We start from the raw sequence: 12,424 nt of genomic DNA on the forward strand, positions 1-12,424 counted from the left end.
GAAGATTAACTTGGATCAATACATATTTTCATGGAAAATTTTCACTGCCTATCATGTCATTTAAGTGCTGGTTTTTTTTCAGGATGTAAAAGGGCACAGAAGGCTTGCAATACTTTACCTTTCATGGTGAATTTTTTTGAATTTCTCAACAAGCCTGATCCCCAAACAAATGAAAGTCAGTAAATTGCTGCTGTTGCCCCAAAAGGCTTTGGACCAGCACAGAATTTACTCAGGAGAATTAATACTGCTAAATTGCTGTAATCCTTTCCTGAGTATAAAAGTATTGCAGAAAGAGCCACTACATAAACAGACAAGACAAACCCTGCTGAAGCAAATATGCAAGGACTGATGGGCTCAGTTAAATTACCATGTCCTTCCAGAGAATCTTCACTCTAAATCTGGCTATGACATTTACTTAAAGTGTTACCTGTCATTTCTCCATTTCTAAAGGAGGAATACTACTTACTCAAGACTCTCCTAGGGAAAATTAATGTTTTCAGGGCACCTTAAAAATTAAACCAGCTATATATGTTTGCCAAGCTAGCCAGCTGGATGGTGGGCATGCTGATTGAGAGCATTTTGGTTGCTGTGGACCGTGCATATATTCTCAGTTTCATTTTTTTTCATTGGTTGCTTAATGAAATATGCGTCCATACATTACCAATGTAATCTATGAGATATATATATGTTTGCACAGCAAAAATATATTACTTTTATTTCAAGCTCAAAAGGCGTCTGCTTACAGGAAAGATCAGCTTCTAGGAATATAAACATCGGTTCTTTTTTTTTTTTAATCATTATTTTTATTTTTGGTGTGTTTAGAGAAGCCTTGAAGAGAGAAGCCAATTTGCAAACTTATCCACTGAAGCCTAAAGGGGCTCTTTCAGTACAGCTGAGTATCTGATAATCAGATTATCTAGCTCTGCCTGTAGACTGCTGGTATTACTGCTGGATGGACAAGAGACCAACTTGTCTTGGTCAGAAGAAGAAGAGACTTTACTGAATAGCCACAGGCAGTATATTCCAGCACTGACAATCACTCTGCCTGTGGAATTTGGTGAGACAGCACAGCTGCAGCAGCAGTGTTACGTGGCACAGCTGTGCATTTTTGTAACATATATGCCACTCACAAGGAGATAAAAAGGGTCTGATAAGACAACAGGACATGCACCTGGCCCACAGTCACAGCCACAGCTTTCCAGCACACACAGAAACCACTCCACATTGTTTACCTGCCTTCTGCAGCTTTCACAGCCCTGGGCACAGAGCACTGGGGAATGTACCCAGAGGTCAGAATGGCAGGATCAAAGGGAAGTGTACGTACACGGTACCACGGCCCGGGAGCGGTTCTTCGGGACATTGTCCTCCTGCTGCGCCACGCTGCTGTCGTTGGGCTCCGCCTGGTACGCACACAGAGCTTCCCACTCCTTCTCCAGACGGTTCTTGTTTTTCAGGTGGTCTTCCATGTAGGACTGGAATTCAAAGAGTGATACATTAAGCAATAACTTAGCTAGGCTCAGAGCTAAGCTTAAAGGATGTTTCTCAAAGCATGGGAATGCTGAGCTTTGGGGAAAAAAAGAGGCTTAGTTTTAAGGTTCATTTATTTACTTAATAGAGTTTACTCCAAGCTTATTTGCGCTATAAAAAATGAGAATGATAAAATGTACCATTGCTAACAGAGAGGAAATGTATGAAACATCCAGTCACTGAGCTTTAGGAGGAAATTATTTCTTCTTTAGTACTTAGAAAACAGAAGCCCAAATGTCTCTTTCATCAGGCAATGAAAAAAAACCAAGTTCCATTGACAAAAATTACTACAAATAACTTCTGTCAACACAAAGGATTTTACAACCAAAGTTCAAGCACATAAGCATGTCAAAACAGTGACAGAAATGTTGAAAATAATTTTAAAATTGCTAGGATGAACTGCTGTAGCTTAAGCACTGGGTCATCAGAAGCTCATCTTGCAGATGAACAGGCACAGAGAGGGTCTTGAACTGAGGAAATGTTGTTAATTATTATTAATATATGTTGTTATACATTGTACATTGCCTTCAGTTAAGAGTATTGGGAAAAGCATCACCAAAGAAAACTGTCTGTGGTGGGAATGATGGACCATCCAAATATCTTGGTGCTGATCTTTCGTAGATCTCCCAAGGCTAGAGCTCCAGTCCAGCAGTGGATAGGAATTCAGCACCAAAGATTTGAGAAAAGTGAAGCAAAACCGTTTTCCTTCACCCCATGGATCAGAATATAATCCAAGTATATGAGGGGAGGACAGCAGAAAGCAGGAAGAGTGGGGAAACCCAGAAATCTTCCCTGCTCTTTAGCATGAAAATTAAGAAGGTGATCACCTGGTACTTCAAGCCTACTTATACAGGCTCATTACCTTGCAGAGCCTGCCATCTTCTACAACGAGCAAGAGAGCCATCTCACATTACACCTGTTCATATCTGCAAATTAAACTCAATACTGCCTTTACTAGGTAGGTTGAAATTAACATTAGTAAACTGATTTTAAAAGGACAGACTGTTCAGGAGACAGGCTCAGGGCTGAGGTCAGTAGCAGAGCTTCTGGCCCAAACATCAGTCACGGTGGTTATTGCTGGAACTTACACTAATACAGCCCAATATGTAGCAAACCTTGTCTAGAAAAAGCTCCCAGAAAGGATTCACTGTAAAGTTAGAAAGCACTTTAATTGCTTAGGAAACCCTTTCCACAGACAATCTCTGTGATGTCGAATTGCTCTTCCAGAATGTGCTTTAAAGAAGAAAATCTCTCATGCCCTGTCTACAGGTTTAACAGAAGGTGTAAAAAGCTTGCAGCTTGTCCTCTGCCAAACAGGAGCTCTGCAAATCTGTTGTGCCACTGTGCTTCCCACCTGGCTGGCAGGGCAGGATTCAGCTCCCTGCTGCAGCTACAACAGTTTTTTTATGACAAAAGAACCCCCGACACACAGCTTTGTTTGGTGCAGGGTTTGTCAGGCTGTCTTTACACAAGGTTTGTAAATCAAAGCAGGTACTGAAAAACCAATTCAAGAAGCGGGGCTTCCAGAAGGGATGTCTTTAAGGACACAGAAAAATATTGCATTAGAAGAAAGATTTCTAAAGGAGGTAAAAAATAGTGGTGGCCTAGATACAATCAAAACACCTACTGTGTGATTGCTGCTTTTCTATAATGAAGGAAGAAGCATTTCAGTGGACAGAGCTGTGACCTGACAGACATGGAGCTGGGAGAGCAGCGTGGCCCCGGTGTGTGTCTGGGTGTGGGTCTGGTAACACGTTCCCAACATTAACTTGCAAGTTAACAGGAGGAAACCACCCTCTAATAGTTTGTTTGTCCTTGTCAAAAGGCTGTTGCTACCAGGGAAAGGAGGGAGGCTAAAGATCCTGTTCTTTTCTCCTAGCAAATCTATGCCTGGATATGTATACTGAAATCATCGGGGAAAAAAAAAAAGATAATCCCTCCAGAGCAGAGAGTTGCTTGTACACAAGAATTTTTATGAGGCAAAGGGAAAAAATAGCAAAATCTTACAATACCACCCAGCCAAGACTGCTGGCTTCAGAGCAGCTGTTTAGCATGCAGCAGAGATCAGGCAGTCAAGGACCAGCTTGTAGCATCTTCCCATTTTAAACCACAGTTTTATAATCTAATTCATTTTGACATGCCCATCACCAATATCCCACAGACTTCAGGGACATTTTATGCAGATATACAGATCTGCCAACAATGAATCTCTCCAAAATATTGGTAGGTCCACAAAGCTGTAGGAAAAGGACCATGAACATTTGATTCCTAAGGCAGGACTGAATGTAGTAAGGAGTTTTCTGTTGACTCCAGCTTGTCTCTCTGATGATTTCAAGGATTGTATTTTAAAAAGAAATTTAATTTCCTTTTTAAATTGTCAAATCTGACACAGTTAAGGTAAAGTTTACTGTTAAGGTAAATTGACTGCTTTTATTGCACATGAACTTTTAAATAACTCAATGTTCTTTAAAAGTTATTACTTTTACCTTCATTTTTCAGGTAATCTTGAGTGTAAAGATCATGAATTTTCAAATGAAAACACACTGAAATCTCTACTTTAACCAACCATTTTTTGTGTGGTTTCAGTTCCTGCATCACATGGATCAGATTCACAGGGCACTTCCCGACAGACCTTCAAGCGGTGTTTGACTATTTGAATGGACCCATGGAAGGCTCTGTCCAATATGAACATCTGCTTTACACACATTTTTAAAAGCTACTGAGAAAGCAGCTTGCTTTAAAACATTCAGGAGGCAGACAATTCCCTCAGAGTTAAGTAATCTTTCATTTACAGTCCTTCAGAGCCCCAACGCTCATCCCCACTTTACTAAACAGAAGCTTAGTGATTTTGAAACACTCTCTTGGGAGCTGCTGGATGTACATTAAATTGAGTGGAACTTCTGATATTTTAGAGATTGTATGTCTACTCAAATCCACTCCTTAATTAGGATGTTTTGATGAGACATTCTGCAGTGTTTGCCTGGTGCAAAAGAAATTCATTACCAACATGTCAAACACGCACATGATTGTCCTTGTCCCAGAGCAGCAGGTAAAATAAATAGAGGTTGTCACCACTGTTATTACAATGATCCTCAAGCCTGCTGAAAAAAAAACAGAGGTCTAGCCTCACCAATATGGGCACAACAAGGCAAGTCCTGTAATCCCAAGTATATGCTATTATTTAAACAAACACCATCTGCTTGCACTGATCTTCTGATGCACCTTAAATTCCATTAACCTTACTTTTCCTTCCCCAGGGCCTCACCTGCAAGGACAATTGATAGCCCAGTCCCTACTTTCTCTTGTTTAGACAGAGGAGATAATCTTGCTACCAAACATGCTGTGGGGATAAGGAGGATGTGCTGATGTAATGAGGACAGAGTGGATGTATTATAAAATCATTATTACTGTGTGAGACCTGCCAGTTGCAAGACAAAAGGGGAGCTTTCAGCAAGAGGATGAAAAGCTGTCCCAGGGACAATGAATGGGCTAAAGTCACACTGCCAGTGGCACATATTAAGACAGATTCCATCTGCCTGAACCCAGGCACAAAGACAGAGCACGGTGGCCCAGCTTGGTTTTGGTAGAATGTGGCTTTGTTGGAGATTCCTGTGTGCTCAGCTGATGTTGTAATATGGTGTCCAACTACTTTGGTTTTCTTTTTTTCTTTACACTTTTATCAAGAGGGGTGTCCATCATATGCTCTGTGACTAAATAAGGCTAAAAATGTAACTATTAAATTCTAATTGACTGATCAATCTTTAACTCATAGAATCACCAAATCATTTAGGTTGGAAAAGTCTCTCAGATCATCAAGTCCAGCTGGTAACCCAGCACTTCCAAGTCCACCACTAAGCCATTTTCCTCAGTACCACATCTATATGTCTTTTAAATACCTCCAGAGATAGTGGTGACCCAACCACCACCCTGGGCAGCCTGTTCCAGTGCTTGACAGCCCTTTTGGTGAAGAAATTTTCTCTAATATCCAATCTGAGCCTTCCCTGGCACAACTTGAGGCCATTTTCTCTTCTCCTATCACTTTTTACTTGAGTGAAGGGACACAATACTTTCTTCAGAGACAGTATGGTTTGCATCTGTCAAGATATTTGTTTTCAAAATACCTATTTTATTAGCTGATGTTCAGTTGCCACAATTATTTTTGACAACATACTTCCAATACAGTACTTGAGTAGAAACCCTTTTCATGACTGAGGATGCATCTTTCAGTGAAAATACGTGCAGCTCTCAAATTGACAGACCTTGACAGGTCTAATCGAATTTCAAATGTCAGCTGAAGATGTGGATGTGAAATTATCTTAATCCTTGTGAATGGTGACTGCTCAAACCCACACTGTTCACCCAGCCGTGTGGGAACCACTGCTTTCAAACTACTGCTGCTTTTCCCAGAGATGCAGAGGGCCAGGCAGTCCTGTCATGCTTCCCAGGGTTCCTCAGAAGGAGGAGAGGAAATTCTAGAGGAGAGAATTTGTCTTAGCTATTATATAGCAAATTGTGCAGAAAAAGACTATACTTGAAAAAAAAAATTGTTTTTTATTCTCGCCACTTAATTTAAATAATGTGTTTTTTTGCCTTTGTTCCTTGCTAACTCATGGGTTGCATTGTTCTGGCCCAGGATACCCCAGAATTCTTGCTACTCTGTTTGAACTTCTTTGTGTTCTTTAGTGCACATAGCATTGACTACATGTAAGAGGAATACTTTTCTGCATAAATCCAATTCGCTTTCAACACCACATATGGTTTTGTCCTTCCATTTTCTGGCTTAATACCTTATCATTAGTGGCTTCACAGTAAATTTCTCTGTTCCCACTCATATTACTCACAGTGCTATAGAATTCAGAGACAGAAGCAGCCTGTCTGATTACTTGCTTCCAGTCTTCAAAGATCTTTCTTCTCCAGGTCTTCAAATAATGTAATTTCTTGTACTTCACTAGAATCTTTCTAACACTTGGCTGTTCCATATCTAAAGCAGAAGCCTAAAGCACAGTTCATTGCTACTTCTTGGGATTCTAACCGTTCTGAACTATACATTGTATACCTGGAACAATACAAATATTTTTAGTAAGGAACACTAGTTTTCATTTGAGATCTTTTTTTCATAGGGATGTCAAAAATATTGCTTTTCTATTTCAAACTTAATTTGCTACTCATTTTCAGCAAGCCATGTATTTCAACTTTTGTCTGTTTGCTCGGAATATTGCTGTTCTCCATAATTTCTGCTTGTATATATTCCAGTGTCTTCACAGATTATGAATTAATGGATCTATGCAAATTATAGATATGTCTTGTGACTCTTTTCTTCAAAGATAATTTCTTTGTTGTATGTGTTTTCAGGTTTAACACTTTCAAACTTTTGAATTACTCCTCTGTCATCACATCTGTGCAAAACTTTAGACTGTGAGGAAAGTCATTGTCACTTCCACTGATTTCCACATCATTATTTAAAAAGTTAAATATAATTGGATCTAGGAGAAATTCCTGTACTCTGACAGACACTCCTAGACACAGCTTTCTATCATTACTTTTTACATATCAACCTTTTGCCTCATTTCAATCCACATAATTGTCCTCTAAAAAATTGGCATTAATTTTTCAATTAACTATTCATGAGACAGTGTCATGACTTTATTAAAAGTATGTATAACATCTGTTGTTTTCACTTCATCTACTGGGTTTTGTAGTTTTACTTAAATAAAAAGCAATCAGGTTTGTCCAGTCAAGATTTACTCTTTAGAAAATTAAGCATATTCCTACTCATTGTTCAGCTATCCAATGGAAAGGGTGAAGGAGATTAGCAAACACACAAAGGAACAACTCCAGCCTTCCTCATCCTCTTAAATGACACCCTTGCATTTATTTTCCTTTCATGCCCTTGAAAAATCTCTCTCTAGATAATCAGCAACTCCTTTTTTAATATGTGCTCCATTATTTTCTAGGGCTAAAGTCTAGACTCGAGGAATAGCAACAGAAAAGTTCATTTCTCTTCTCTGTTCTTGCTCCCCACTCTTCTTTTTGTAAAAAATAATTTTTACAAAAATTATTATTATTTTCTTATTTTTGTAAAAAAATAATTTTTACAAAATTCTTAGTTTATTCTTCTATTTTGGTGTACACATCTTGTCCAGAACTGATCAAATAAAGCCCCCTGAGATCAGTGTCACTATCACAACTCTGAGCCATATTCAGATTCTGCAGAACACCACAATGTTTTTTCTATACTTTTTAAGCATTTCTCACTTCCCAGCACAGCTTCATAGTAGCACTGAAGTTACTTTAGGGTCTTGGTCTTGCTTGTAGAAGATCAGACTTTTTCCCTCAGCTGCCCTGGTGCCCTTGCACAGACAAAAGACTGGGAGCTCATCACATGTTTCCAAGAAACTTTCAGTGGTGCTGAAACCTGGGAGCAGAGCCAAACTATGCCCATGCTTTCCTACTTTGCTTCCTAGCAAAGCAGACCTTAAATAAACAGAGTATGCACTATCTCAACCAATTTCAGTTTTTCCATTAACTAGCATGTTAAGAAAATAATTTTTTTCCAATAGATTGTTGTTCCATGGAAGTCCCACAGTTGTTTCTAGTGCTCTAATCCAACCAACCCCCAGTAATGCAGAGCCTGTAACTGGTACCAAGACCAGCTCCATCTCTGAAGCATCAATCCATAAATGTCAGGAATACTAGCTTTAATATTAAATATCAAGTTATCAATATTAACTGCAAAGAAGTGTGGCTTTATAGGGGTAGTTATATTTGGCTTCTATAGACATATAAAATAAAAATTCTGTTGTGGCAGCTCATTGTCAGTATCTCACTGAACTTGTATCTGGAGATCTCAGTAAATTACCATCTGGCTATAAAGCCTCACATGCTCTCAATCCCAGGGAGTGTTCTGCATCCCTACTTTACTGGAACCAGGATTTCATCAGCTGATTAGTCAGTCATTTCAGGCTGAAGGCTCCTTTCTCTTTTCTAACTTGTCCTGTGCCATCTCAGATATCCTGCTTATAGTAACCACAAATGGAAAAATATGGGAAATAAAAACTTGGGAATTTGTATTTTCTCTTTGCAAAAGACACTGAGAAATTATTTTTCCTCTTCAATTTGCAGCCATATTACTACCATGATTTGTTTTGCTCTAATAGTTCTTGTATTTCTCAAGACATGATTGCACCAGTGAAAAAAATAGTTTTGAAGCTTTTCAGTTAGGTACTGAAAAATACTATGGAGCTCTACTTGTAATTTGACATGAAACACTACTAATATCATACATAATATGGTAGATGATGAAGGAAAACTTAAAAAAAAAAAAAAAAAAGCCAGAGGGAGGCAATTCACTGACAAAGCAACTATTCAGTGTGGTTGAGAATAATATCCCTAGATTGCTTCAAATAGGTTGTATTATTCAGAAATAATTTAACTTCCATGGTGATACCAGCCAACAATAAAAATGACATTCCATAGTTTCAGTTTCATATTTTTAGATGTAAAGCTCATTGTAGACACCTAAGCATGCACACAGAGAGCACTTGTGCTTTCAGCATGTCATCTTAAATAATGTTAAATTATTGCCCCTGGTTTGCTGGAGAAGAATCACCTCTGCACAAGAAGTGCAAGGCATTATTTACCAGACTGGACCAGTGGGCAACTTTGGCAAGAAAGGCTGTAATTCACAACTATGTCAGATGGCAACCAATGTTCTGTTTCCTAAATTAATACACCCTTGATGCAGCGTACATCACCATCTCTCCCTCTCCTAATGCTCTGATAATAGAGTTTTGTAACTTGTAAAAGGATTACTTCAATCCAATCAGCAGGTGCTGGGATCACTGTGTGTCACACAAACGCCTGCTAATCCCTTTTCTTACAGCTCCCAGCTGCCAAAGGTGTTCAGTGAAATCCCAGTGAAGTGGATGGATACAACCTGGCCTGGACTGACACAGGTTGTCATCTCTGGAGGAAATCTTGGAAAATACATGTGCTGCTAAGAATTGTGTCAAGTGGAGTGGTGGAGGCAGGTATCCTTTTAAAAAGAAATGCAGCTATGAAGTTAAACATTTTAAAAATGGAATGCTTAATTATGAAATATTTACTCTACCTGGCTCTCTAAATATAGCAGAAGATAAAGAAATTCACTCTACAAGGAATCCCTTCTTAAGGAATATCAGCTACTTAATGGTGTCTTCTAGGTCTTAAAATACAACCACCCTCATCTCCTCCTCCTTATCCCCTTTCCTGAAATCTAAATTATGCCTCTGAAGTTTCACCTCTGCAATTACTTTGCTTTAAATAAACCTCAACAAAAAGGAGAAGATGATTGCCATAAAAGGAATATAATTTGCTCCCTTACAATCCCTATGTTTCTATAGCTCCTTCTTGTCCTACTGTCTGAAAGTGCTCACATTACTTCTGCAGGGGAGGCAAGTACCACTGCTGCTTCACAGATGGGAAATGAAAGGGCAGGAACATTGAAATGAATTTCCCAGGGTCAAAGAATATGCTCCTAAATGACTACTTTTTGCAGGAATATGCTTGACATCTGTTTTTTACTCCATTATCATGTTTATAGACATGGCTAAAAGTCAGGACACCTTAATGAATCCATATCTGAGAACATTTTTGTAATTAAAAGTATACCAAATGTTCTGACTGTGATGGAATTAGTACAGATTTTGGGTTGGGGATTTTGTTTAGAAGTACATGGTTTTGTCTGGTGAGTAGATAAATTTATGCACATGCTGAATGCTGTTTATGCAAAGACATGCCAAGGTAAATAATATATATGTAAAAGATGAATCATCCAAAAGCAGTTTCTAAAATTTCTGTACTTCTTATAGTAGATTTCACTAGAAAAATCTTAAATAATAAATAGCCTTCACAAAAAGGAACAATATTACTTAAAAAAATTAAGGTCTAAACCTCTTAGCCAAATACTGCTATTTCATAGCACGAGATATGTTGTGACATTTCTTAAAACCAAAAATAAACTCAAAACAAGAAAAATTCAGCCCAAACCTCCCCATTAAAGACAGCTCTGCAGTACAGGACCTGGCACCAAGGAGAGTGTCAGCTGAATTCATCAACTGAGACATTTTGGGAAACATTCCTGGTAGCTTTGTTAAAATGTAAAAGCACAAGCATGTAAAAACTAGCTGGAAAACTGAACAAAAATATACAAATCAACTCTTTTGACTCTTTTTGATAAATATTGACACCCAACACCATTCTCACAGAAAACTGCTATTTTCTTCTTACACATTAAATCAATTTTTCAGATGATCCCTCCTCACTTCATTTTTTACTAATATTTTAACACCATACCACAATCCAAGACATATTTGTGATTCATTTATACGTCTGTTGTGTGTCTGAAATGAAAACTTTAAAAATATATTACTGCACACTAATTACCTGGCTGAAAACACAAAAATTCCCTGGCTTCTTCTTGTAGCCCTGCTAACTCAATTAAGCATCTAAATTTGGGTTCCCTGTTGGATACTGTATTTTCAAATTTAAATTTTAATGAATTACAGTCTGTGTTTCTTTTCAGAGCACTTGTATAGTCATCTTCATTTACTATATATATAAAAATTACCAAGAGATAAATAAAGAATTCTGAAAACATCATGTTTAAAAATAATCCTCTCTTCAAGCGTAGTCAGGTTCTACAGAGATAATGAGACCAGTAAAACCCAGGCAACCATGACCAAGTATATCCAAGTGACACAGAACATGATGTGATTTATAGATACTCTGGAAAAATATCACTATGTTAGACACTTGCCATCTTGAGGGCAGACAGGAAAATATTTCTTTTGCGTACATAATACCCCTGCTAAAGCAAAGGGATAAGTACTTACTGCTACTCAAAAGTCAAAAGTGCTTCACCAGGAAAAAATAATAACTCATACAGGAAAATCCCTCTGCTTTTCAGTGTGGGTTTAGAGTATTTTTTGGGTGGTGGGGCAAGGTAAGATATTGAACTGAGAGAGTTTGTACCTAAACACACACAGAGGTTGTAGAAAATTTGGAACATGAAGTATGAAATCCAAGAAGTCTTGCAATTCATGCTATACCCACAGCCTGGAGGCAGGCTATGCATATAAGCACAAGTGACCATCAGGTTACCTGAGAGAAAAAGCAGGGAAAGAACAGACTGGATAATCAGCCTTTTCCTTAGAAATCTCCTGTAACAGAGACCAGACACTCAGAACTCCACAAACACCTTCAATGATCACATCCTTGCACTCAGGACCACTTTGGAACCATGTCCACTACCCAGAAAGTTCCATGTTTGCACACAGAGAAGCAACACAGTTTGTGAACTGCCAGTCCCATGGGTGCAGAGCAAACTCAGTGCAATAGCAAAACCAGGGAGCTTGACTATACAAGACAACTCAGAAAGCAGGTTGAAGGAATACTGATTTTTTAATGGTTGTACTTGATATTGGAGGTCTCTTCCAACCTAAATGACTCTGTGATTTTATGACAGTAGGAAATGAAGAATTTCTTTTTCCACAGAAGCTCTTTCAGGACTTAAGAGACAACACTTCTGCCCTACCCCTTCCATGTCACACTCACAGCCACGTTGAAACAACATGCAGTAGGAGAATAAGCAATGCTGACTGTGAGCGAGATGCAGCTGGCATCTCCCCAGCTCCCAAATCTGGAGGAAGTGTCCCATTTTTCAGGTAACCTTTTATCTATGCACCATGGGATTTTCAACTGATGCTGGCCTAGCTCAAATATTTTTCTCATGAAAGCATTCAAAAGGGATTGCGAAGTGATGGTAGAAAAGCTTTAGAAGTGCATAAGCTGAAGACATCCTGCCTACTCCTGGGACTCTTGGGTTTCCATGGAAGCCAGTAAAGAATAACACTTTAAA

General features: G+C 38.6%; 1 protein-coding gene across 2 annotated transcripts in view; it reads right to left on the minus strand.

Annotated features, from left to right (window-relative positions):
• Positions 1-12,424, minus strand: part of PTPRN2 (protein tyrosine phosphatase receptor type N2) — a 667,249-nt gene that overhangs the window by 61,228 nt on the left and 593,597 nt on the right. For both annotated transcript variants that reach the window (XM_032747124.3, XM_072925319.1), the window contains one exon: positions 1,325-1,472. In XM_032747124.3, the coding sequence (XP_032603015.3) occupies positions 1,325-1,472 (148 nt within the window). The remainder of the gene's footprint in view (positions 1-1,324; positions 1,473-12,424) is intronic.

The sequence above is a fragment of the Taeniopygia guttata genome, chromosome 2 (assembly GCF_048771995.1).
Source record: "Taeniopygia guttata chromosome 2, bTaeGut7.mat, whole genome shotgun sequence".
Classification (NCBI taxonomy): Eukaryota; Metazoa; Chordata; class Aves; order Passeriformes; family Estrildidae; genus Taeniopygia; species Taeniopygia guttata.